This window comes from Staurois parvus, unplaced genomic scaffold (genome assembly GCF_062004578.1).
Source record: "Staurois parvus isolate SC_StPar_1 unplaced genomic scaffold, SC_StPar_1.0 ptg001670l, whole genome shotgun sequence".
Taxonomy (NCBI): domain Eukaryota; kingdom Metazoa; phylum Chordata; class Amphibia; order Anura; family Ranidae; genus Staurois; species Staurois parvus.
Window position 1 is genome coordinate 199,814 of NW_028319466.1, and position 27,831 is coordinate 227,644.

The following is a 27,831-nucleotide window of genomic DNA, read 5'->3' on the forward strand; positions in this document are numbered from 1 at the left end:
TACCACCACCATGTGTGACTGTTGTATGATGTTCTTTTTAGGTTTATACCAGATGTAACGAGACGCACACATTCCAAAAAGTTAAACTTTTGTCTCATCATTCCACAGAATATTTGACCAAACGTCTTGGGGATCAGTGGCGGACTGACAACTCATGGGGCCCCCGGGCAATAGGGGATCATGGGGCCCCTGTGTCCTTGCCCAAACTCAAAAAAGCCTATGAAAAAGGTACCAGGGGCATCTCATGGAGCCCCCTACTGACCCTGGGCCCTCGGTTTCCAAATGGTCAGTCCACCCCTGTTGGGGGATAATCAAGATGTTTTTTGGCAAATGTGAGACGAGCCTTTGTGTTCTTTGTGGTCAGCAGTGGCTTTCGCCTTGGAAATCTTCCATTTTTGCCCATCTTGCCATTTTTGCACAGTCTTTCTTATTGTTGAATCCTGAACATTGGCCTTAACTGAGGCAAGTGAGGCCTGCACATCTTTAGATATTGTTCTGGGTTCTTGTTTGACCTCCTGGATGAGTCACCGTTGTGCTCTTGGAGCCATTTTGTTTGGTCGGCCACTCCTGGGAAGGTTCACCACTGTACCAAGTTTTCTTCGTTTGTGGATAATGGCTTTCACCGTGGTTTGCTGGAGTCCCAAAGCCTTAGAAATGCCTTTGCAACCCTTTCCAGACTGATACATATCAAATACTTTATTTCTCATTTGTTCTTGAATTTCTTTAGATCGGGACATGATGTGTTGCTTTTTGAGATCCTTTAGCGTGCTTCACTTTGTCAGACAGCTTCTATTTAAGTGATTTCTTGATTCAACAGGTCTAGTAGTAATCAGGTCTGGGTGGGGCAAGTTAAATTTAACTCCGCTTTCCAAAAAATCTGGTTAATCACTATTCATTCATGATTTTTGTCAGTGGCAGGAATAGTGCCCCATTGTTGGTATCAGTGGAAGGAATAGTGCCCCACTGTTGGTGTCAGTGGAAGGAATAGTGCCCCATCCTTGGTGTCAGTAGGAGGAATAGTGCCCCATCATTGGTGTCAGTAGGAGGAATAGTGCCCCATCCTTGGTGTCAGTAGGAGGAATAGTGCCCCATCATTTGTGTCAGTGGCAGGAATAGTGCCCCATCATTGGTGTCAGTGGAAGGAATAATGCCTCAATGTTGGGGTCAGTGGAAGGAATAGTGCCTTATCCTTGGTGTCAGTGGCAGGAATAGTGCCCCATCATTGGTATCAGTGGAAGGAATAGGGCCCCATTGTTGGTATCAGTGGAATGAATAATGCCCCAATGTTGGTGCCAGTGGAATGAATAGTGCCATATCCTTGGTGTCAGTAGGAGGAATAGTGCCCCATCATTGGTGTCAGTGGGAGGAATAGTGCCCCATCATTGGTGTCAGTGGGAGGAATAGTGCCCCATCATTGGTGTCAATGGGAGGAATAGTGCCCCATCATTAGTGTCAGTGGGAGGAATAGTGCCCCATCATTGGTATTAATGGGAGGAATAGTGCCCCATCATTGGTGTCAGTGGGAGGAATAGTGCCCCATCATTGGTATCAGTGGGAGGAATAGTGCCCCATCATTGGTGTCAGTGGGAGGAATAGTGCCCCATCATTGGTGTCAGTGGGAGGAATAGTGCCCCATCATTGGTATCAGTGGGAGGAATAGTGCCCCATCATTGGTGTCAGTGGGAGGAATAGTGCCCCATCAATGGTGTCAGTGGGAGGAATAGTGCCCCATCATTGGTGTCAGTGGGAGGAATAGTGCCCCACCATTGTTGTCAGTGGGAGGAATAGTGCCCCATCATTGGTGTCAGTGGGAGGAATAGTGCCCCATCATTGGTGTCAGTGGGAGGAATAGTGCCCCATCATTGGTATCAGTGGGAGGAATAGTGCCCCATCATTGGTATCAGTGGGAGGAATAGTGCCCCATCATTGGTATCAGTGGGAGGAATAGTGCCCCATCATTGGTGTCAGTGGGAGGAATAGTGCCCCATCATTGGTGTCAGTGGGAGGAATAGTGCCCCATCATTGGTGTCAGTGGGAGGAATAGTGCCCCATCATTGGTATCAGTGGGAGGAATAGTGCCCCATCATTGGTATCAGTGGGAGGAATAGTGCCCCATCATTGGTATCAGTGGGAGGAATAGTGCCCCATCATTGGTGTCAGTGGGAGGAATAGTGCCCCATTGTTGGTATTAATGGGTGTAATAGTGTCCACCTTTCATGTCAGTGGGATGAATAATGTTCAGACGTGAAAGGAAGAATGGCCCATCATTGGTACCAGTGAAAGGAATATGGCCCCACTGTTGATGTCACTGAAAGGAATTATGCCCCGCTCTTGGTGTTGGTGGAAAGAATGATGCCTCATCATTGGTGTCAGTAGGAGAAAATAATGCTTTGTATCAATGAGAGGAATAATGCCCAAGGGCAACATAAAGGCAAGAAAAGGGCAGCATCCGGCCCTTGGGCCACAGTTTGGGGACCACTGCTCTAGGACAATAAGTGTGTTACTGGCAGGATCACCAGGTAAATATAAAGAAAATAAAGCAGTCATCGCATCAAAGGACTGGTATATGGCAATATATGAAATGTTTCTTATTGGGTTTGGATACATTGTAACACAGTCTGGGATCTTCATTGACAGCCTGTGCTTGTTGTAGCATGAAAGTGACAGCGCGGCCTTCACAAATTTCTCTTTATGACTTTCCTCAGCAGCGTAAAATAAGTTCAGGGAAGGTCAAATTGACCAAAAGAGGCTTTTATCTGGCTCTGGGGGACACAAGCCAGTTTGATCCAATCACCGCGCCGGGACAGGGAGATTGACGAGCAATCTTTATAAAACTCTGAAGAGTCATAACCAAGCTGTAGAACTCAGCGGAGCCTGCAAGTCGTATCCGAGACGGTCCCTGTGCAGACGTATAGCGAGGATATAGTGCTGCGTTGTTCTGGACCACCTGCTCAGAGGTGGGGGATGGGGCTGGGGGGGGGGGATTGGCCAACATTCAGTGCCGGTCTGATGTCTCTATCTGAGCCAAGTTGTGTTCATTCAGAATAGTAGAGGAGAAATTTAGAGCATGACGGTGCCGGCAATTATTGGATTCCTATAAATAGCGCGGCCAGTTTTAATTGACGAGGACAAACAGTCGCTTTTATGCATTTGTTATAGTCGGCCCGCTAACGAATCCTATAAATTCTGCGAACAATCCTGTAATGATCCGCTAACCGTCCTCGTTATTTCCCCAACCGCTTTTATTCCTGTCCTGCCTCGGCTTCATTGCCTGCTGAGTTAACCGTTTCTTGGAATGAAGGATTCGAGAGCAGCGTGCTGTTGGCCATAAGGTCATCACGCCAATGCCAAAAAAAAAAATGCAAAGGAGATGAAATAAAAAAACTAAAAGATGCTGAGAAGTCTGAGAAGAATTTAAGGAATGGATATATTTCATAGTTACATCCATCCAGCCTGGACCAATGGATGTATGGATGAGCCATGCATGGCCGATGCCATTGGAAGCTGGAGCTCTTTGTACTGTTCACCGCTACTTCAGATCTCTGAAGATATCAATCCAATAGCTTCCATGTCCCATACCCTGCGTGCTCATCATTCGGATCTCAAATCATGCAGTTCTTTCTGATTGGATGAGGCGGAGATTGTGATGTCACTACAATGCCTTTCAACCTTGTCCATTCAGAAAGCGGTTTGCATTCATTGAGAAAATGTAAAGTGTTCCCTGAATGGCTCCTATGCTGAGTGAGCAACCTTCTGTGTTCACAATGCAGCAAGGCAGCCGCTCAGCACGGGACCTGGAAGAAAGTGAAGATCACAGGAGTAGTGATTTCCAGTTTCTAGAGGGATCCTACAGTTACATTGCTGCAAGCTGGACCTATGGAACTATGCAAAAATTACCATACCAAAGCTTTAATTTAGACTTTACTTCATGAAATTGTCTCCTACAGGGGGCAGAGGTGAGCGGTCATCTGGTGTTTTGGTGCTTTGGGGTGACAGCTGTGCTGGCACACATTGCTTAGGCATGAGCCACCATTGTTACTATCTGGCCACCGATCCTGACTCCAGAGCAGTGTTGTGCGGCTCACAATGGAGCATCACTGAGAGGCAAAGAAGGATTAACAAAATAATCTTTATTAGAAAAAAAAAAATGTTTCTTTCTTTCTTTCTTTTTCTTTCTTTATCTTTTTTTTTCTTTCTTTCTTTTTCTTTCTTTCGTTCTTTCTTTTTTTCATCTTTCTTTTTCTTTCTTTCTTTCTTTCTTTCTTTCTTTCTTTCTTTCTTTCTTTCTTTCTTTCTTTCTTTCTTTCTTTCCCTTTCTCCATATCTCTTTTCCTCACTCTATCTCTTTTCCTCACTCTATCAATTTTCTGCTCTCTCTCTCCCATTTCAACTTTCTTTTTTCCTCTTTCTCTCTCTTATCCACTCTCTCTGCCCCCCCCCCCCCTCTCTCTCTCTCTCTCTCTCTCTCTCTCTCTCTCTCTCTCTCTCTCTCTCTCTCTCCCTCTTTCTTTCTTTCTCTCTTTTTCTCTCTTTCTTTTTCTTTCTTTCTTTCTTTCTTTTTCTTTCTTTTTCTTTCTTTCTTTCTTTTCTTTCTTTCTTTCTTTCTTCTTTCTTTCTTTCTTTCCCTTTCTCCATATCTTTTTTCCTCACTCTATCTCTTTTCTGCTCTCTCTCTCTCCCATTTCAACTTTCTTTTTTCCTCTTTCTCTCTCTTTTCCACTCTCTCTGCCCCCCCCCCCTCTCTCTCTCTCTTTCTTTCTTTCTCTCTTTTCTTTCTTTCTTTCTTTCTTTCTTTCTTTCTTTCTTTCTTTCTTTCTTTTTCTTTCCCTTTCTCCATATCTCTTTTCCTCACTCTATCTCTTTTCATCACTCTATCTCTTTTCCTCTCTCTCTCTCCCATTTCAACTTTCTTTTTTCCTCTTTCTCTCTTTTCCACTCTCACTGCCCCCCCCCCTCTCTCTTTGTTTCTTTCTCTCTTTTTCTCTTTCTTTTTATCTTTTTCTTTCTCTTTTTCTCTTTTTCTCTCTCCCCCCTCTCTCTTTTTCTCTTTCTTTCTTTCTTTCTTTCTTTCTCTTTCTTTCTTTCTTTCTTTCTTTCTCTTTCTTTCTTTCCCCTTCTCCATATCTCTTCCCCCCCCTCTCTACCCCCTCTCCATCTCCCCCCTCTCTCTCTCTTCCTCTTTCTCTCTTCCTCTTTCTCTCTCTTTCCCCTCTCTTTCTTTCTCTCTCTCCCCTCTCTCTCTCCCCTCTCTCTCTCCCCCACTCTCTCTTTCTTTCTTTTTCTTTCTTTCTTTCTTTCTTTCTTTCTTTCTTTCTTTCTTTCTTTCTTTCTCTGCCTCTAGTCTTTAGAATCCTATTGGGACTTTCTAACCCCAGTAGGTCCTTCACATTGCTTTTGGATATCTTATCTTTAGGATGCCTAGATTAGATTACCCAGATTATTGTTAGGTGGTTTAACCCCTTCTGCATTTATCGTTTTACTGTCTTCTTTGTGTTGAGGTTCCTTACCTGCATTGTATTCATAACTCACAAAGTCCTTTCTTTTGTTCTCAGTCTTCACCAAATCTCCAAATTTCTTTTTTTTTGCTGTGATCTGACTTCCTGGTAGAAGATGGGGCTACGTTCAATGTCCATGGTCCCACTGTATGTAGGAAACTAGCCACCATCTTTTGTTTGCTCTTGTGATGGGCTATGGACTATGGGATTTGTAGTGTTTATAGAGCAGTGTACATGACTGCAACCATTGTGCACCGCTCATTCCAAACAGCAGGAAGTGAGGGGGAAAAGAGAGGTTTGGAGCTCACATATGACTCGACAAGGAGGTAGAAAAGCGCAGGAACAATAATTTCATGAAAAAAAGATTACAGGGCTACTAAGTAGTGGATGTGTTTGGATTATGTTAGCAGACTAAGGATGTTGTTTATTGTCACCGTAAGGCCGCGTTCTCAGTTTCGTATCTCGCTCCACATCTGCACCGCCGGGCCGTTTGGGATTTCATAACAGAGAGCAAACCAGGACTCTTTATTGTCTATCTATCCATTTTAATAAAGCAGAGAGACACATTGCCTTATCAGCCTTTTTTTTGTGTCTGGTGGGTGGGGGGGGGGTCGGAGGTCACACCTGCACTGCGCCTAACATATTCCAACGAGCAGCGGGGGCTCGGTCAGGAATAGAGACAGATGAATTGTGTCAGTTTAATATTCACAGTCCCCACCTCACATTCCACATGAGCCGCAGGAACAATGTACTCCAGGAAACAGTGCGACATCCTGAGCGCTCACGTGATCTTCCTGCTGCACCGCCGCCACAAGGCCAAGACAATGGGGGTCGTTTATACAACGCACGCAGGCCGAAAACCTGCGCCGTTCCTGCGTTGTACAGTAGACTCGCAGTTTTTGGTCATTTTTTTGGAAGGAAAAGTAAAATGTACGCGGAGATACATGGCAAGCAAGTTACCCCCCAGGTCACAAAAAATATACAAAGTACAGATGCTTTTTTTTGTTTTTGTTTTTGGGGTTTTTTTTCTAGTTTTATGTCCTAAGTCCCAGAACTTGCACTTTTTGGTAATTTTTTCGGAAGAAAAAGTAAAATGTACACGGAGATACATGGCAAGCAAGTTACCCCCCAGGTCACAAAAAATATACAAAGTTCAGATGCGTTTTTTTTTTTTGTTTTTGGGGTTTTTTTTCTAGTTTTATGTCCTAAGTCCCAGATCTTTCACTTTTTGGTAATTTTTTCGGAAGAAAAAGTAAAATGTACGCGGCGATACATGGCAAGCAAATTACCCCCCAGGTCACAAAAAATATACAAAGTACAGATGCGTTTTTTTTTGTTTTTGTGTTTTAGTTTTATGTCCTAAGTCCCAGAACTTGCACTTTTTGATAATTTTTTCGGAAGAAAAAGTAAAATGTACGCGGAGATACATGGCAAGCAAGTTACCCCCCAGGTCACAAAAAATATACAAAGTACAGATGCTTTTTGTTTTGTTTTGGGGTTTTTTTTCTAGTTTTATGTCCTAAGTCCCAGAACTTTCACTTTTTGGTAATTTTTTTGGAAGAAAAAGTAAAATGTACGCGGAGATACATGGCAAGAAAATTACCCCCCAGGTCACAAAAAATATACAAAGTACAGATGTGGGGTTTTTTTTGTTTTTGGGGTTTCTTTTAGTTTTATGTCCTAAGTCCCAGAACTTGCACTTTTTGGTAATTTTTTCGGAAGAAAAAGTAAAATGTACGCTGTGATACATGGCAAGCAAGTTACCCCCCAGGTCACAAAAAATATACAAAGTTCAGATGCGTTTTTTTTTTTTGTTTTTGGGTTTTTTTTTCTAGTTTTATGTCCTAAGTCCCAGAACTTGCACTTTTTGGTAATTTTTTTGGAAGAAAAAGTAAAATGTATGCGGCGATACATGGCAAGCAAATTACCCCCCAGGTCACAAAAAATATACAAAGTACAGATGCGTTTTTTTTTGTTTTTGTTTTTTAGTTTTATGTCCTAAGTCCCAGAACTTGCACTTTTTGATAATTTTTTCGGAAGAAAAAGTAAAATGTACGCGGAGATACATGGCAAGCAAGTTACCCCCCAGGTCACAAAAAATATACAAAGTACAGATGCTTTTTGTTTTGTTTTGGGTTTTTTTTTCTAGTTTTATGTCCTAAGTCCCAGAACTTTCACTTTTTGGTAATTTTTTTGGAAGAAAAAGTAAAATGTACGCGGGGATACATGGCAAGCAAATTACCCCCCAGGTCACAAAAAATATACAAAGTACAGATGTGGGGTTTTTTTTGTTTTTGGGGTTTCTTTTAGTTTTATGTCCTAAGTCCCAGAACTTGCACTTTTTGGTAATTTTTTCGGAAGAAAAAGTAAAATGTACGCGGAGATACATGGCAAGCAAGTTACCCCCCAGGTCACAAAAAATATACAAAGTTCAGATGCGTTTTTTTTTTTGTTTTTGGGGTTTTTTTTCTAGTTTTATGTCCTAAGTCCCAGATCTTTCACTTTTTGGTAATTTTTTTGGAAGAAAAAGTAAAATGTACGCGGAGATACATGGCAGGCAAGTTACCCCCCAGGTCACAAAAAATATACAAAGTACAGATGCGTTTTTTTTTGTTTTTGTGTTTTAGTTTTATGTCCTAAGTCCCAGAACTTGCACTTTTTGATAATTTTTTCGAAAGAAAAAGTAAAATGTATGCGGAGATACATGGCAAGCAAGTTACCCCCCAGGTCACAAAAAATATACAAAGTACAGATGCTTTTTGTTTTGTTTTGGGTTTTTTTTTCTAGTTTTATGTCCTAAGTCCCAGAACTTTCACTTTTTGGTAATTTTTTTGGAAGAAAAAGTAAAATGTACGCGGTGATACATGGCAAGAAAATTACCCCCCAGGTCACAAAAAATATACAAAGTACAGATGCAGTTTTTTTTTGTTTTTGTTTTTTTTTTCTAGTTTTATGTCCTAAGTCCCAGAACTTGCACTTTTTGGTAATTTTTTTGGAAGAAAAAGTAAAATGTACGCAGCGATTTATTATTATTATTATTATTATTATTATTATTATTATACAGCATTTATATAGCGCCAGAAAGGTATGCTCAGCGCTGTACATTATAGTGGGAGACAGAACATGAGACAAGACAGTAGCAATACAATACACGAGGGGTGCGAGGGCCCTGATCCTTGGAGCTTACAATCTAGGAGGGAGGGGATAGTGGTACAGGAGGAAGTGGCTGTGGGGGATGGAGTGGTAGGAAGAGTGGAGGAGATCGGCTGTTAGATGAGGGTTAGGTAGGCTTCCCTGAAGAGATGGGCTTTCAGGGTGCGTCTAAAGGTGAGGAGTTAAGGTGACAGTCTTATGGATTGGGGTAGGGAGTTCCAGAGGATGGGGGAAGTCCTGGAGAAGTCCTGCAGTCGGGCGTGGGAGGTGGAGACCAGGGAGCTAGAGAGTAGGAGGTCTTGTGAGGAGCGAAGGGCACATTTAGGGTGGTATTTGGGTATCAGGTCAGTGAGGTAGTTTGGGGCGGCGTTATGAATGGCTTTGTATGTCAGAGTTAGTCATTTGAATTTGATGTGTTGGGCAATCGGGAGCCAGTGAAGGGATTGGCAGAGGGGGGTGGCCGAAGTGGAGCGGTTGGTGAGGTGGATGAATCTGGCTGCTCAGTTCAGGATAGTCTGGAGCGGGGATAGCCTGCACTGGGGTAGGCCGGTGAGGAGGGAGTTGCAGTAGTCCAGGAGTGAGGTGATGAGGGAGTGTACAAGTTGTTTAGTGGTGTCTGGGGTTAGGGACGTACGTATCTTGGAGATGTTGCAGAGGTGGAGCCTGCATGACTTTGATAGTGATTGGACATGAGGTTGGAATGGCAAGCAAATTACCCCCCAGGTCACATAAAATATACAAAGTACAGATGTGTTTTTTGTTTGTTTAGTTTTTTTTTTCTTTAGTTTTATGTCCCAAGTCCCAAAACTTGCACTTTTTTGGTATTTTTTTGGAAGAAAAAGTAAAATGTACGTGGCGATACATGGCAAGCAAATTACCCACCCCCCAGGTCACAAAAAAATATATTTTTTCGTTTTTGTTTTTGTTTTAGTTTTATGTCCTAAGTCCCAGAACTTGGCCATATGTCATTTAGGGATCTTTTTATAAATAAAATAAAAAATCTGTCCAGCGAATCTGCATGTGTATTTGTTCCATGGAAATCGGACAAAAACAAATGTCCTTAGGCTATTTTCTCTGCTGAACGAAGGCCCCTTTATTCTTGGCAGTAGTGAAATACTGCATTTTGGTCACTAGTTGGAGCTGAAGATCAGAGGAAGTGCATATGGCTTTGTAACAATATATACAATGTAGCAGTTGTAGAGAAGACTAGAGGGAATTGGCAAATGGATGTAACCATTTGTTATAGGTTATGCCAGGGGTGGGCAACTGTGGCCCTCCAGCTGTTGTAGAACTACAAGTCCCATGAGGCATTGCAAAACTGACAGTTACAAGCGTGACTCCCAAAGGCAGAGGCATGATGGGACTTGTAGTTCACCAACAGCTGGAGGGACACCGTTGCCCACCCCTGGCTTATCCTAATTCCCTCTCGTTTCTCCAGAATGAGGAGGATTTACTAAAACTGGAACACGCAGAATCTGGTGCAGCTGCGCATGGTAGCCAATCAGTCTCTAATTTCAGCTTGTTCAATGAAGCCGGCCATACATGGGTCGAATTGGTGCCACCAATGATTTCGAAAATTGATGGTTTTTTACGAATTTTCCAGCATGCCCTATAAACGAAATGGGGAAGAACTACAAAAATCGGCCAGTGCCATTGCCACACTAACCAGCCGATTATTCTTAGGTCCGATTTTTCAACGGAAAATCGTTTGAAAATTGACCCATGTATGGCCGACCTTAAGCTTTGGCAATAAAACCTGAAAGCTGATTGGTCTCTAGGCACAGCTGCACCAGTTTTTGCACTCTCCAGTTTTTTTAAATCCCCCCCCCCCAATTGTATCTCTTGTTACAATGACACATGTACTTCCTATGCTCCGCAGCTCCATCTAGTGGCCATAATGCGCTATTTTACTACTGCCCAGAGTAAAAGACTGATGTGAACCCATCAAGGCATTTTGATATTCACGTAACTCCTCTCAAAAGCCAGCCCACTGCCTGCGTCAGGACCAGGGGCGGACTGACAACTCATGGGGCCCCTGGGTCCTTGCCCACACTCAAAACACACCAAAAAAAGCCTATAAAAGGTATCAGGGGCCTTTTTTTGGGGCCCCTACTGACCCCGGGACGAGAGCTTGAATGGTCAGTCCGCCCCTGGTCAGGACTGAAGGCTCTTGGGAGGAATACTGAGGCAGGGTGCTGTGGTGTTTTCAGGAAGCTTTGCACAGCACCCTGCTGGCCCCTCCCACCAGCCATTATCTGCCCAAATTGCATAGAGAAGCACAGAGACCTAGTGATGACATCACTGCGTCTAAAATAATGTATGTAATTTAAACGCAAAGGTTTTATTTAACCCATTTATTACCACATTGATGGGAGGGGGGGGCAGGGAAGGCAAAATATAAGCAGATTAAACTTCAGCTTTAACATTTTTGACTCCTTTTTGACTCTTTTCAGTCATCTCCCGGCATAAATGTTAGAAGGGGTTCCACAGTCTAGAGCTTCTAATGTCTCAATTTTAACATGACTTTCCCAATTTCATACCTGCCCCCCCTCCCCTCCCCCGCGGTGTCTTGTCTTTCACAGGGAGAGTAGGAGCTCTTAGACAGCTCTCAATACCTGCTGCTTGACGTCTTACAATGTGTCTGGATCATTGTGGGGATCAGCAGGCTGTAAGTTAGGCTTTTTCATGCAGATAAAACGTCTTTAAGTGCTCGGCACCCAGCTGCTCCCTGGAGAGGCCTGTCAGCTGTTTCATCTTCTGCTCCTTGATGGCTTATGGATTTCTTCAGCAAATTACGTGCTATAGATGCTCTTCTAACCTTCATTGAACTATGAGTGTCAGCAGCGAAACCGAGACGCCCAACGAGTGGAACCGTGTTATGAAAACAGAGATAACCCCTTGTACTTCGCTTTTTATTTACCTTTCATCCCACTATTATGATTCGAGTGGGATTAGGAACATTCGTCTTTTATTCCTCTTGTTGAAAAAACATGGAAACCGTTCTTCAGCATAAAGAGCTTCTAATCGCTCAGTGGCATGAGATGTGTTCTTATTCACAACGGCAAACAAACATTATAGGAATGTGTAGCACCTCTCCTCATGGTGTCCTTTCATTCCTTCCCTCCTTTCTTTCTTTCCTTTCCTTCCTTTCATTCCTTCCCTCCTTTCTTTCTTTCCTTTCCTTCCTTTCATTCCTTCCCTCCTTTCATCATTCCTATTCCTCATTTCTTTCATTTCTTCCTTTCATTCCTTTCCTTCCATCCTTCCTTTTCATTCTTTCCATCCTTTCCTTTCTTTCATTCCTTCCATCCTACATTTCCTTTCCTTTTCCCTTTCCCCCTTCCTTCCCTTCTTCCCCTCCTTTCTTTCCCTCTGTCTTTCCTTTCCCTTTCCCTTTCCTTTTCCTTTCCTTCACTTTCCTTTCCTTCCCTTTCTCTCTCTGTTTCCTCCTCCCTCTTTCTCTCTCTTTGTCTCTATCTCTCTTTTTTCAAACTCTCACTTTTCTTCTTTCTCTCTCTTTTGCTCTCCCTCTCTCAATTTTCTTTCTTTTTCTTTCTTTCTTTTTCTTTCTTTCTTTTTCTTTCTTTCTTCTTTCTTTTCTTTCTTTCTTTCTTTCCTTCTTTCTTTCCTTCTTCCCCTCCTTTCTTTCCTTCTTTCTTTCCTTCTTCCCCTCCTTTCTTTCCTTCTTTCTTTCCTTCTTCCCCTCCTTTCTTTCCTTCTTTCCTTCTTTCTTTCTTTCTTTCTTTCTTTCTTTCTTTCTTTCTTTCTTTCTTTCTTTCTTTCTTTCTTTCCTTCTTTCCTTCTTTCTTTCCTTCTTTCCTTCTTTCCTTCTTTCCTTCTTTCTTTCCTTCTTCCCCTCCTTTCTTTCCTTCTTTCTTTCCTTCTTCCCCTCCTTTCTTTCCTTCTTTCCTTCCTTCTTTCTTTCTTTCTTTCCTTCTTCCCCTCCTTTCTTTCCTTCTTTCTTTCCTTCTTTCCTTCTTTCCTTCTTTCTTTCTTTCTTTCTTTCTTTCTTTCTTTCTTTCCTTCTTTCCTTCTTTCCTTCTTTCTTTCCTTCTTTCCTTCTTTCTTTCCTTCTTCCCCTCCTTTCTTTCCTTCTTTCTTTCCTTCTTTCTTTCCTTTCTCTCTGTCTCTATTTCCTCTTCTCTTGCTCACCTTCTCTCTCTCTCTCAATTTCTTTTCCTTTTATTTTCCTTTCCTTCTTCCCCTCTCCTTTCCTTCTTTCTTTCTTTCCTTTCTCTATCTCTATTTCCTCTTCTCTCTCTCGCCTTCTTTCTCTCTCTATTTATTTTCCTTTCCTGCTTCCTTTCCTTCTTCCCCTCTCCTTTCCTTTCTCTATCTCTATTTCCTCCCCTCTCTCTCTCTCTCTCCCTCGCCCTCTCTCGCCCCCTCTCGCCCCCTCTCTCTCTCCCTCGCCCTCTCTCGCCCCCTCTCTCTCTCGCCCTCTCTCTCCCCTCTCTCTCTCTCTCGTCCTCTCTCTCTCTCTCGCCCTCTCTCTCCCCCCCCCCTCTCTCTCAATTTTCTTTCCATTCTTTTCCTTCATTTCTTTCCCTTCCCTATCTCTATTTCCTGCTCTCTCTCTGTCTTTCTCTGAGAGAGGGTCTTCTGGGAGCCCGAGAGGACCCCACCACTGGACAGCCAATGGTAGGCAGCAGCATGGATACCTTTGTAAAGTGAGCCCATTAACTGTTCTATGACATTGTTACTCTTACACGTGGCAGGCTGTTCACTTTTATTTTTATTTTTTACAAATATAATGGTGGCAAGGGTCTGTTGGGTCAAAATCTCATCTTTGAAATGTTCCCTCTTTCTCATCCCAGAAGAGATCTAACTGTAATAACTCAGCTTTGTTCTTTATGTTCAGGAATTCCACATGGCCATGCTCAGGGCTCTCGGCACTGAAGAGGAGGATGGTGAAGAGGAGCTCAGACTGAGACACGGACTCAGCCAGCTACAGCACATCTACCTGCTGCATGAAGAGGTCCTCGGAGAGCTGGAACAAAGGATCCAGAACTGGTCAGTCTCTCACAACTTTACTGTATCTTCCAGAACAACCTGGTCATCCAGGCTGGAGCTAGACGGGAGCTTTTTAGTAGCGTAATTCCACTACTAAAACCAATATATTAGAGTTTCTCAACCATGGATCCATGGAACCCGAAGGTTCCTCCAGAGGTTTCCAGGGGTTCCTTGAGCAAGGAACAGTTTCTGCCTATCAGATAAGTTCCCACTGACACCATTGATCTTTTTAGCTCTCTGTAAGGGGGTCATTCTTCCCAATGACCATCACACTAATCTATAATGAGTTGTAGATATAGTCATTTTTAGCGGGGGTTCCCTGAGACTGGAAAGTTATTTCAAGAGTTCCTTTGTGTTCAAAAGGTTGAGACAGGCTGCACATTAGAGGTTCATTACTAAGGCTGCTTTCACATTGCAGCGCCTGTATTTTTACATTGCATATTGCATTTTAAATGGGTTGCATGCAGCGCATAAAGACGTGAATAGCTGGTTGTTTGAGATGCCATCAGGGCCAGCTCCTTTATAACCAGCTATTCACTGATTGTTAAGGACATCAGCGGGTGGTTGCTAAGGAACCTGATGGCGTCCTTAACAACCAGTGATAATGCCTCCCCTGTGGTCAGCTTGCTCCAGCTCAGGAGAAATGCTACCACCAGAGGAGGGAGGGGGTGGCGAGACAGCGGGCGGTACAGCAGGGAGCATTGGCTCCCAGAATCTGAGGGGAGGAGGTGGGGGAAGACCGGATCTGAGGGGAGGAGGTGGGGGAAGACCAGATCTGAGAGGAGGAGGTGTGGGAAGACCGGATCTGATGGGAGGAGGTGGGGGAAGACCGGATCTGAGAGGAGGAGGTGTGGGAAGACCGGATCTGGGGGGCGGAGGTGGGGGAAGACCGGATCTGAGAGGAGGAGGTGGGGGAAGACCGGATCTGAGGGGAGGAGGTGGGGAAAGGCCGGATCTGAAGGGAGGAGGTGGGGGAAGACCGGATCTGAGGGGAGGAGGTGGGGGAAGGCCGGATCTGAAGGGAGGAGGTGGGGGAAGGCCGGATCTGAGGGGAGGAGGTGGGGGAAGACCGGATCGGAAGGGAAGAGGTGGGGGAAGACCAGATCTGAGGGGAGGAGGTGGGGGAAGGCAAGATCTGAGGGGAGGAGGTGGGGGAAGACCATATCTGAGGGGAGAAGCTGGGGGAAGACAGGATCTGAGGGGAGGAGGTGGGAAAAGACGGGATCAGAGGGGAGGAGGTGGGGGAAGACGGGATCTGAGGGGAGGAGGTGGGGGAAGATGGGATCTGAGGGGAGGAGGTGGGGGGAGACCGGATCTGAGGGGAGGAGGTGGGGGAAGACCGGATCTGAGAGGAGGAGGTGGGGGAAGACCGGATCTGAGGGGAGAAGGTGGGGGAAGACCGGATCTGAGAGGAGGAGGTGGGGGAAGACCGGATCTGAGAGGAGGAGGTGGGGGAAGACCGGATCTGAGGGGAGAAGGTGGGAGAAGACCGGATCTGAGGGGAGGAGGTGGGGGCAGACGGGATCTGAGGGGAGGAGGTGGGGGCAGATGGGATCTGAGGGGAGGAGGTGGGGGGAGACCGGATCTGAGAGGAGGAGGTGGGGGAAGACTGGATCTGAGGGGAGGAGGTGGAGGAAGATCAGATCAGAGGGGAGGAGGTGGGGGCAGACCGGATCTGAGGGGAGGAGGTGGGAGAAGACCAGATTTGAGGGGAGGAGGTGGGGGAAGACCAGATCTGAAGAGAAGAGGTGGGGGAAGATCGGATCTGAGGGGAGGAGGAGGGGGAAGACCGGATCTGAGGGGAGAAGGCGGGGGAAGATCGGATCTGAGGGGAGGAGGCGGGGGAAGGCCGGATCTGAGGGGAGGAGGTGGGGGAAGATCGGATTTGAGGGGAGGAGGCGGGGGAAGGCCAGACCGAGCTACTGGTGAGCACCAAGGGGACAGGAGTCTGTGCAGTGGGGGGGATTGATTGTTAAGGAAGCTGGTATGTGCGGGCATTTTGACAGTGCGATTTCAGCCCCCTCTGGTGCGACTTGTACCGGACTCTTTTTGAAGTCGCACTGCAGCCAGTCTGCACACATGTGAACCGGCTCCATTGAAAAAGCTGTAGGTTGACATGTCATGCGAGTCAGATGCGGTTCAAAATGCATCCAATTCGAATATATGTGAACTTGGGGCTAACAGATATTTTCCTGCATTTGCTGTGTTTTAAGGTGACATGGGTTAAGAATATTGACTGACAGCCAACAGGACAAAGTCCTCTTTGACTTGAGTGCTGCCCCTCCCTCACCCAGTGTGAGTACTGCTATGTATGGGGGTCACTGGAAGCTAATATAAAGACAGATTCAGGTACTTATGCCAGTTCTATATATTATTGCTCCATAAAAACATAACTGGAAAAAAGTGGGATTATTTCATCTGGGTGGAGTTCAGATTTAATTCTACGTTTGTTAAAGGGATATTGAAATGAACCAATCAGGGGTTCCAAATAATGAAGGAGATGTTTGTGTCTGGCGTAGCATGAATTCCCACAACGTTTTACCTCCTATCTCTGTCCACAGGGAAGAGAACCAGAAAATTGCAGACATCTTCCTAAGCCGGGAAGCAAGGTTTCAGCACCATACGGCTTTTATCGTTGCCTTCGACAAGACGACCGCTGCGCTCGATGACTGTAGTATGAAAGCTCCCAGCGTGGCAGCCGTCATCAGAGACTTCGAGGTACTAAAAATCTCTGTGGCATGCAAGCAGATGCCGTATTAAAGGAAAACTCCCCACGGTATTCATGTGGATGATTTGGTAAAGCGAAGGGCGTTGTGTTAAGTGCGGTAAGGTGTAGCAGCCAATCAGAAGGAATCTTTTATTGGTTTAACTTCAGTAATCTGATTTTAAACCTTGTAAACCTCAGACATGAAATATGTATAAAGCATATCCTTCTATAGTGTGTTCTTGTCTCAGTCCAGAGCACTAAGTGGCATTTCTGTCTGCTTCCTCCTTCCTCTATTATAAGCAAGAGTCACTTCTGATGCGTTTTCCTGACACCAGGAGAAAAATGGTGACGGGAGGGCACAGCCTGTGATTGATAGCTTCGGTTTTGTTGCTGTGTGATGGGGTGTGTGTGAGTTCTCCTCACTCATGTAACATCAGCTCCCCACCCCCTGCTTTTCAGAACTGAGAGATGCTGTGTAAATCAAGCACTTTGAATGCATTTAGAGGATAAACAGGTACAACTTACGTAGGAGGATATGTTTCATCTCTGTGTATCACCTGAGACCAGTCACTTCACTTGGTACATGTAAGGGTCTACAACCACTTTAAGTTATAGGCTAATACAGGTATTTATGGCGTCCTATTGATTGGGTTTCTGCTCCTTTTCTATTGGTTGTAATTGAGTAAATTTGAACCAGGTAAAAAAAAAAAACCTTCTGAACCCATGAAGTGAATTTATTAAAATTTTCTGTTCTAACTCGGGTGCGAAAAGCGAGAAGGAAAGTGTTAGGCTACGTTCACACTAGCTTTGTCAGCAGGCGTCAGACAGGCGTTTGGGAAGCGTTTTTAACGCTTCTCAAATGCCTATGAAAATTCTGCACATGGCAGCACATAGTGCTGTTCACACTGAAGCGTTAGCGTCGCGGCAAAACTGACGCCTCATGTCAAGTCAGGAGGAAGCCTTCCATTCAAGTCTATGTTGCCGCTCCTCAAACGACTGGCAGGCGTTTGTGAGGCGTTTGCGGAGCATTAAGACCATCTAACTTCATTATGGGCGTTTGTGGTGCGGTTTTAACGCTTGGCAAACGCCTATCAAACGTCTCAAAACCATGCATAGGGCTGTTAAAAACGTTAAAAACGCTTCCCAAACGCCTGTCTAATGCCTGTCAAACCCTATAGGGGCGTTTGGCAATAGTTAGAAATAAGTCAAGTGTGAACGAGCCCTTAGCGTGTTCGCTTTGCCCTGTCAGTATAGAAATCAGCAGCACCATTTTGTCGTGAAGTGACAAATAAATATTTAGGCCAAATTTTAATTTTCCCTGCCCCCCCCCCCCCCCCCCCCCATTGACATGCTAATGAAATTTTTGAATAAAACTTTTGCATCTCTATTACATGCCTGGTGTGATCACTCCCTGTGCTTCTCTATGCAAGGCAGGCAGACTGTAGCTGGTGGGAGGGGCCAGCAGGGTAACTTTCTCACTTTCTCAAAACATCACCCTGCCTAATTATTCCTCTTAACCCCCGGTTCACATCTGTGCAGGTGGTGCCGCTGCGGATCCGCATGAAAATCCGTGCAGCCGCACCACCCGCATGGAGAATTGCAGACCCGTGGGCGGGTGCCATTAGTTCTAATGGCACTCCGCCCGCACTGGGAAATGCAACCGTACTGGGAACCGAGGTTCCTGTGAGGACTGCGTTTTCTAAAGTAGTGCAGGGAATTCTTTCCTGCGTGTCACGGGGCACAGGAGTCCATTCAAATGAATGGGCTCTCGTGCCTGTTCAAAACGCGGCCCGTACGGCCGCATAGATGTGAACCCGGGGGGGTAAGAGTTCTCAACCCTGATGCAAGCATTGGGCTGATGATTGAGAGGAGTTATGCAAATATCAAAGTGCCTTTATTAGTCCATGTTGGCCAGGGGGAGTGAATGTTCGTAGGCAGGCTGTATTTGCTGCAGACCACCCTAGATAATGCCTGTATGTGATGATGTGCCTTCATTGTTGAAAGAACTGGGGCAGGGACATTCAAACTTGGGAGGAAAGAGCAAGATAATAATGGGCGTTCTCCAGCCAATGAGGTGGCGCTCTCTCTGACTTGCTGCAACTTCTAATGCACATTGTGAGAAGCTCACAGTGTGCAGTGAAATCGGACCAAGCCATTTCAGTCCAGGAGAGGAGCCGGTACACCTGTACAAGACTGGAGGGAAGGCTTGAGTTGAGCCTCAAAAAGCTCCTACACCTGAGCGATCCATCCTGATGAATAGATAACAGGGACCTTCATAAATATTGCTCCAGCCCTCCTTCGTGGCTCTTTCAGCACCAGGCATGTGACAGGTCCACTTTATCAATGACACAATAATGAGAAGCTCACAGTGTGCAGTGAAATCAGAGGAAGCCATTTCAGTCCAGGAGAGGAGCCGGTACACCTGTACAAGACTGGAGGGAAGGCTTGAGTTGAGCCTCAAAAAGCTCCTACACCTGAGCGATCCATCCTGATGAATAGATAACAGGGACCTTCATAAATATTGCTCCAGCCCTCCTTCGTGGCTCTTTCAGCACCAGGCATGTGACAGGTCCACTTTATCAATGACACAATAATGAGAAGCTCACAGTGTGCGGTGAAATCAGAGGAAGCCATTTCAGTCCAGGAGAGGAACCGCTACAACTGTACAAGACTGGAGGGAAGGCTTGAGTTGAGCCTCAAAAAGCTCCTACACCTGAGCGATCCATCCTGATGAATAGATAACAGGGACCTTCATAAATATTGCTCCAGTCCTCCTTCGTGGCTCTTTCAGCACCAGGCATGTGACAGGTCCACTTTATCAATGACACAATAATGAGAAGCTCACAGTGTGCGGTGAAATCAGAGGAAGCCATTTCAGTCCAGGAGAGGAACCGCTACAACTGTACAAGACTGGAGGGAAGGCTTGAGTTGAGCCTCAAAAAGCTCCTACACCTGAGCGATCCATCCTGATGAATAGATAACAGGGACCTTCATAAATATTGCTCCAGCCCTCCTTCATGGCTCTTTCAGCACCAGGCATGTGACAGGTCCACTTTATCAATGACACAATTAATGAGCGTTTCATTTAGCCATTGAGCCGGGGAAGGCAGCCAACGGCTCCGCTCGCCAATCATCACTGCGATATGTGACGAGTCAATTCTCCGCTCATTTTTGAAGCATATTTCTTTTTGTGCAGAAAGCTCATTTCTCAATCACGCCAGCTCTTCCCAGATGCCGTGTGTTTATCTGGCCTGTCACCGGATTCCTGAACTGACGAATGGTGACCGCCATCGATGGATGACAGGGAGGCACCATCTCCGTGGTATGGCTGTGGAGGGGATTTACCAGATGGTGCCTCACTGCTATACATTTACATAGAAATCGAATTATTGTAATGTTGTATTCTCAGACACACTTCAAATAATCCCCTATAATAAAATCATAAACCGTCATTTTGTTGCCTCCTGCCACACATAACAGCTAACATAATGCAATAAGGCAATGCAGCACAATGACAGACCCGAGATAGATATATATAGTATGTCCCCTTCTTTATTGGTGTGGATCAGGGGCGGACTGACCATTTGGAAACTCGGGCACTGCACGAAGGTCCGGGGTCAGTAGGGGGCCCCGTGAGATGCCTTTGGTACCTTTTTCATAGGCATTTTTGAGTTTGGGCAAGGACAGAGGGGCCCCATGATCCCCTATTGCCCGGGGGCCCCATGAGTTGTCAGTCCGCCCCTGGTGTGGATATCCTTTCATGAAGTTCTAGAGTTCCTCCAGAAGTTGCTAGGACTTCCTTGTGCTGTAGATGTCATTGCTTTCTTTTCCTTACTATGTAGTTTTTGTAATAAATGCAGTTTTGGTATGAAAATTAGGGACATTCTCAGCCAAGGTTCCAAAGAATCCCAGGGTTCTTCTAGATGTTGGTAGAGGTTCCTTGAGCTCTAGATGTCATCATTTCTTTTCCTAATAAAGTAACTTTTGTAATAGGTTCAGTTTTAGCAATATACATTTGGTACTTTTGGCATTATATGGTAAGTTCAGTTTTGGTAGAATAATTAGAGATAGTTTAACCCAGCCATTCTCAACCAGGTTTCCATGGAATCCTAGGGTTCCTCCAAATGTTGGTGGTGGTTCCTTGAGCTCTTCATGAAGTTCTAGGGTTCCTCCATAAGTTTCTTGAGTTGTAGATGTCATTGATTTCTTTGTGTCATGTCATTCACCGGTAATTAGAGATAGTTTAACCCAGCCATTCTCAACCAGGTTTCCATGGAATCCTAGGGTTCCTCCAAATGTTGGTGGTGGTTCCTTGAGCTCTTCATGAAGTTCTAGGGTTCCTCCATAAGTTTCTTGAGTTGTAGATGTCATTGATTTCTTTGTGTCATGTCATTCACTGGTAATTAGAGATAGTTTAACCCAGCCTTTCTCAACCAGGTTTTCATGGAATCCTAGGGCTACTCCAGAAGGTGCTTGGGCTTCCTCGAGCTATAGATGTCATTGTTTTTTTCTCCTTACTTTGCAGATTTTGTAATAAATTCGGTTTTGGTATTATAGTTAGGGATGGTTTAATGTAGACATTCTCAACCAAGGTTCCAAAGAATCCCAGGGATCTTCTAGAGGTTGCTAAGGGTTTCTTGGGCTCTAAATGTCGTCATTTCTTTTCCTAATAAAGTAATTTTTGTAATATACACTATATTGCCAAAAGTATTGGGACACCTGCCTTTACACGCACATGAACTTTAATGGCCTCCCAGTCTTAGCCCGTAGGGTTCAATATTGAGTTGGCCCTGCCCTTTGCAGCTATAACAGCTTCAACTCTTCTGGGAAGGCCGTCCACAAGGTTTAGGAGGGTGTCTATGGGAAGGTTGGACCATTCTTCCAGAAGCACATTTGTGAGGTCAGGCACTGATGTCAGACAAGAAGGCCTGGCTCGCAGTCTCCGCCCTAATTCATCCCAAAGGTGTTCTATTTGGTTGAGGTCAGGACTCTGTGCAGGCCAATCATGTTCCTGCATCCCAGACTTGCTCATCCATGTCTTTATGGTCCTTGCTTTGTGCACTGGTGTGCAGTCATGTTAGAACAGGAAGGGGCCATCCCCAAACTCTTCCCACAATGTTGGGAGCATGAAATTGTCCAAAATGTCTTGGTATGCTGACGCCTTAAGAGTTCCTTTCACTGGAACTAGGGGGCCAAGCCCAACCCCTGAAAAACAACCCAATACCATAATCCCCCCTCCACCAAACTTTACGCTTGGCACAATGCAGTCGGGCTAGTATCGTTCTCCTGGCAACCGCCAAACCTAGACATCCATTGGATTGCCAGACAGAGAAGTGTGATTCGTCACTCCAGAGAACACGTCTCCACTGCTCTAGAATCCAGTGGCGGCTTGCTTTAGACCACTGCATCCAACGCTTTAACTTGCACTTGGTGATGTAAGGCTTGGGTGCAGCTGCTTGGCCATGGAAACCCATTCCATGAAGCTCTCTATGCACTGTTTTTATGCTAATCTGAAGGCCACAGTTCAGTTCAGTTTTGGCTATATACAGTCAGGTCCATAAATATTGGGACATCGACACAATTCTAACATTTTTGGCTCTATACACCACCACAATGGATTTTAAATGAAACGAACAAGATGTGCTTTAATTGCAGACCGTCAGCTTCAATTTGAGGGTATTTACATCCAAATCAGGTGAACGGTGTAGGAATGACAACAGTTTGCATATGTGCCTCCCACTTGTTAAGGGACCAAAAGTAATGGGACAGAATAATAATCATAAATCAAACTTTCACTTTTTAATATTTGGTTGCAAATCCTTTGCAGTCAATGACAGCCTGAAGTGTGGAACACATAGACATCACCAGACGTTGGGTTTCATCCCTGGTGATGCTCTGCCAGGCCTCTACTGCAACTGTCTTCAGTTCCTGCTTGTTCTTGGGGCATTTCCCTTCAGTTTTGTCTTCAGCAAGTGAAATGCTCAATCGGATTCAGATCAGGTGATGGACTTGGCCATTGCAGAACATTCCACTTCTTTCCGTTAAAAAACTCTTTGGTTGCTTTTGCAGTCTGCTTTGGGTCATTGTCCATCTGCACTGTGAAGCGTCCAATGAGTTGTGAAGCATTTGGCTGAATATGAGCCGATAATATTCCCAAAACACTTCAGAATTCATCCGGCTGCTTCTGTCAGCAGTCACATCATCAATAAATACAAGAGAAGCAGTTCCATTGGCAGCCATACATGCCCACGCCATGACACTACCACCACCATGCTTCACTGATGAGGTGGTATGCTGAGGATCATGAGCAGTTCCTTCTCCATACTCTTCTCTTCCCATCACTCTGGTACAAGTTGATGTCGGTCTCATCTGTCCATAGGATGTTGTTCCAGAACTGTGAAGGCTTTTTTACATGTCGTTTGGCAAACTCTAATCTGGCCTTCCTGTTTTTGAGACTCACCAATGGTTTCCATCTTGTGGGGAACCCTCTGTATTCACTCTGGTGAAGTCTTCTCTTGATTGGTGACTTTGACACACATACACCTACCTCCTGGAGGGTGTTCTTGATCTGGCCAACTGTTGTGAAGGGTGTTTTCTTCACCAGGGAAAGAATTCTTCGGTCATCCACCACAGTTGTTTTCCGTGGTCTTCCGGGTCTTTTGGTGTTGCTGAGCTCACCGGTGCGTTCCTTCTTTTTAAGAATGTTCCAAACAGTTGTTTTGGCCACGCCTAATGTTTTTGCTATCTCTCTGATGGGTTTGTTTTGTTTTTTCAGCCTAATGATGGCTTCACTGATAGTGACAGCTCTTTGGATCTCATCTTGAGAGTTGACAGCAACAGATTCCAAATGCAAATAGCACACTTGAAATGAACTCTGGACCTTTTATCTGCTCATTGTAATTGGGATAATGAGGGAATAACACACCTCTGGCCATGGAACAGCTGAGAAGCCAATTGTCCCATTACTTTTGGTCCCTTAACAAGTGGGAGGCACATATTCAAACTGTTGTAATTCCTACATCGTTCACCTGATTTGGATGTAAATACCCTCAAATTAAAGCTGACAGTCTGCAGTTAAAGCCCATCTTGTTCATTTCATTTCAAATCCATTGTGGTGGTGTATAGAGCCAAAAATGCTAGAATTGTGTCGATGTCCCAATATTTATGAACCTGACTGTACATTTGGTACTTTTGGCATTATATGGTAAGTTCAGTTTTGGTATAATAATTAGAGATAGTTTAACCCAGCCATTCTCAACCAGGTGTCCGTGGAATCTTAGGGCTCCTCCAGGAGTTGGTGGTGGTTCGTTGAGCTCTAGATGTCGTCATGTTTTTCCTAGTGATGGTTTAACCCAACCATTCTCAGCCAAGGTTGAAAAGAATCCTAGAGATCTTCCAGGGGTTGCTAGGGGTACCTTGAGATGTAGATGTCATTGTTTTATTTTCCTTACCATATAACGTCTGTAATAAATTCAGGTTTCAGATAATAATTACCGGTAGCAATAGTTTAACCCAGCCATTCTCAATCAGGGTTCTGTGGAATCCTATGGCTCCTCCAGACATTGGTGGTGGTTCCTTGAGCTCTAGATATCATATATTTTCCTTAAAAAGTAAATATTGTACTATGTTCAGTTTTGCCTTAATAATTACAGAGTAGTATAACCTTGTCATTCTCAAACAGGTTTCTATGGAATCCTAGGGCTCCTCCAGAGGTTGGTGGTGGTTCCTTGAGCACTACATGACACTGTTCCTTGAGCTGTCAATGTCAAGGATTTACTTTCATTATAATGTAACATTTGAAATAAATTCAGCTATGGTAAAATAATTAGAGATGGCTTAATCCAGCCATTTTCCCTGGCATCCTAGGGTTTCTTCAGAGATTGGCAGGGGTTCCTTGAGCTGTAGATGTCATTGTTTTCTTTTCCTTTCCATGTATCTTTTGTAATAAGTTTTTATATGATAATTTAACCTGGCCATTCTCAACCAGGGTTCCATAGAATCCTAGGGTTCCTCCAGATGTTCGTAGGGATTACTTGAGCTCTAGATGTCATCATTTCTTTTTCTAATAAAGTAATTTTGTAACATGTTCTGTTTTGGTATAATAATTAGAGATACTGTAATTTAACCTTAGCCATTCTCAACTAGGGTTCCATGGAATCCTAGGGCTCCTCCAGAGTTTGGTGGTGGTCCCTTGAGCTCTAGATGTCACTATTCATAGAGCTGTAAATATCAAAGTTTCATTATAATGTAACTTGTCTAATAAGTTCAATTTTGGTATAATGATTAGAGATGGGTCATTTTCAACCAGGGTTCCCTGGCCATCTTAGGGTTCCTTTAGAGGTTGGTGAGGGTTCTTAAGATGTAGACAGCATTGTTTATTTTCCCTATAATGTAATTTTAGATGGTTTGGTTTAATATTCAGGGATGTTTTAACCCCGCCATTTTCAAAAAGGGTTTGGTGAAATCCTAGGGTTCCTCCAAAGTTTGGTGGAAGTGCCTTGAACTCTAGATGTAAATGTTCCATGAGCTGTAGATGTCATTTGTTTTCTTTTCTAATGTAATAAATTTACTTTTGGTATATTAAACCATTCTCAACTTAAGGGGGGTGCGTGAAATCCTAGGGCTCCTCCAGTGGTTGGTGGTGGTTTCTTGTATTGCAGATGTAATTGTTAATTGAGCTCCAAATGTTGTTTTCTTTTCCTTATAATGTAACTTTTGTAATAATTTCATGGAATCCTAGGGTTCCTCCAGAGGTTTTTAGGGGTTCCTTGAGCTGTTGTTGGTTGACTTCTTACCTGATGGTACCATACTTTCAGGGCCAACACCACTTACCAGAGCCAGAAGCATGACACCAAAGATCTTTTTATCTGTAAGGGTGGTATTTTGTTTGTCAAGGTGACACTCGACCACCAATGTACGGGGGCATTTTTCCCATTAGCAGGGGTTCCCTGAGACCTTACATTTATTTTAAGAGTATCTCTTGTGTAAATAGGTTGAGAAAGGCTGCTTTAAGCAATGTAAAGCATGTCTTATGGACCTCTATGACTAATGCAGGCCATACATGGCCTCACATTTGAGCTAATTTTCTTTAGAAAATCAGAAATTTAGTGCATTTTTTAATCCAATGGTACCACTGTTGATTTCGAAATTCAACCAACCAAGCCTTTACTTTCACCTCATGTTGCTATAGAAAATAATTTTGTGGCCAAGAATTTTCTTTTCTTTCCAGGTCACAGCTCATGCTCATTTGTTTTTCAATTACATTTCTTGTGCTATTCTCCCATCATTGAATAGAAATTCATTTGCTTTTCAAACACTTTCCAACATGCCCGATCACTTAAATTTGATGGTTGCTCAAAAATCGGCCATTACTGTGGCCCACTAATGGTGCAAAATTTTAACGGAAATTCTTAGAAAAGATTTTCAAAAGAGAATTCTTTCAGAATTCAACCCGTGTACGGTTGGTTTTAGTTTTCGACAAAAAAAATGGAAACATTAGATTCTCTGTCCGTTTTTTTTTTTCATGTCTAACCCCCTGCTGTGTTGATTCACCCTTTTATATTTTGTATTCACCATTATTATTGTGACAGAAAGTGATGTCCAAAATGGTACAGTTGTCGCCAGAATTGGACATATGAAAAAATCTTCCAATGGGGACCCTTGCTCCTGTGACAACTGTAATTCAACATGTGCATTTGAGTTCAGTGATAAATATACAACCAATACTATGGGGTGTATTTATAAAAGGTTTGCAAAGCGGTGTGTCCATCAAAATTGCATGTAAATTTGTGTGCGAGTAGGGCAAAATCAATCTGCGGATCAAATGTGTGAATGGAGAAAATATCTGAATATGGCCTCTAGGTGGCACTTGCTTTCATGGGAAATAAGTATGCTCCTCACCTCCGTCTAGTGACCACAATGCAATATTTTCTTCATTCATGCATTCAATTTGTAGAGAACATAGCCTGAGAACACTCGGTGAAGCACCATTCGCACAAACCAAATTTACATGCAGTTTTGATGGACAAAAAAGCTATTCAAATTATTTATAAAGACACCCCTAGGAATATAATTGTGAGAGAGCCAATATGATGTCATTTCTTGTCTTTGAACAGAGAATCTTCCAGAGAAGACAGTCGAGCATCCGACATGAACTGATGAAAGTGGTGCAGAGGATCTTCCAGTATCACATGATCCTGACAGGTAAGGGATAAATAACTAGCACAATACTGCAAATGGACATAAAACCAAATTAGTTTTCATAGATCGAGGGAGCGTTAGGTTTTTTTTATTGAACAGAACAGAAAATGTTAAAATTGTCGATTTTGCCGCTAAATCAATTTTGGCAAAATCCCTTCGCACATCTCTACTGATAAGCTTCATTGTCATAGTCAATTTGAGGTGCCTCAATGCAGCTTGCAGTCTCCATGTATATTTGGAAATGTATGCATACGTATATTTGCAAACTCCAAGTGGGCTTTCATGCGTTTTGCACCATTTATCCACTCTGCCATAAAGCCCAGATCAGTGGAGAGCTGCAGTGATGGTTGTCCTTCTAGAACTTTGTCCCATCTCAACATAGGATCTCTAGAGTTCAGCCAGAGTGACCATTGAGTTCTTGGTCACCTCTCTTACTAAGGCCCTTCTCCTCTGATTGCTCAGTTTGGCCGGACGACCAGCTCTTGAAAAAGTGCAGGTTGTGCCAAATTTCTTTCCTTTGAGAATTATAGAGGCCACTGTGCTCTTGGGAACCTTCAGTTCAGGAGAATTTTTTTTGTAGCCTTCCGCAGATCTTTGACTTGCAATAATCCTGTCTCTGAGCTCTGCAGGCTGTCCCTTTGACCTTATGGATTTTGCTCTGATACAGTATGCATTGTCAGCTGTGAGGCCTTTTATAGAGAGGTGTGTGCCCTTCCAAATCATGTCCAATCAATTGAATTTTAGCACAGGTGGATTCCATTCATCTCATCAACCATCAAGAGAAACAGAAGGCACCTGAGCTACATTGTACAAAAAATGGCCGCTGCCCCAGTCTATAACTGGCTTTCACAGCAAGGAGCACATGGAAGGGTGACGCATGTCAAACAACAAAAAAGAAACTCCCAGCTCTAACTTGCCAGCCAGCCTGCGTACAAATTAACCTGTCTAGCAGTATGTGTTAAAAACAGGGGTTTAGTTTGGTTTGCACAAATTTGCAAATACATGCAGAGCCTCATCACGGCATCCCGATATTCTGTAGTTCCCAACTCTCCAGTTTTAAGAGCCCCCATAGTAGAGGCACATGCACTTAATGGACAGACCAAGGGCAGAAAGACCTGAGGGAGCCCCCCTCCTTAATGGTACAGGAGTGCACTGAACACCCAGCATGTAGCACAATGGCAGTTAAGGTGTCCAGTGCGCCCCCTCGACCAGCAATTCAACAGTACAAAATATGGCCGCTGCCCCAGTCTTTAACTGGCCTTC

At 44.2% G+C, this 27,831-nt stretch overlaps 1 protein-coding gene across 3 annotated transcripts in view; it reads left to right on the plus strand.

Annotated features, from left to right (window-relative positions):
- The window catches only part of FGD5 (FYVE, RhoGEF and PH domain containing 5), a 242,226-nt gene that overhangs the window by 102,119 nt on the left and 112,276 nt on the right, over window positions 1-27,831 (plus strand). For all 3 annotated transcript variants that reach the window (XM_089663339.1, XM_089663341.1, XM_089663340.1), the window contains exons 6-8: window positions 13,510-13,661; window positions 16,223-16,379; window positions 26,484-26,571. In XM_089663339.1, the coding sequence (XP_089519465.1) occupies window positions 13,510-13,661; window positions 16,223-16,379; window positions 26,484-26,571 (397 nt within the window). The remainder of the gene's footprint in view (window positions 1-13,509; window positions 13,662-16,222; window positions 16,380-26,483; window positions 26,572-27,831) is intronic.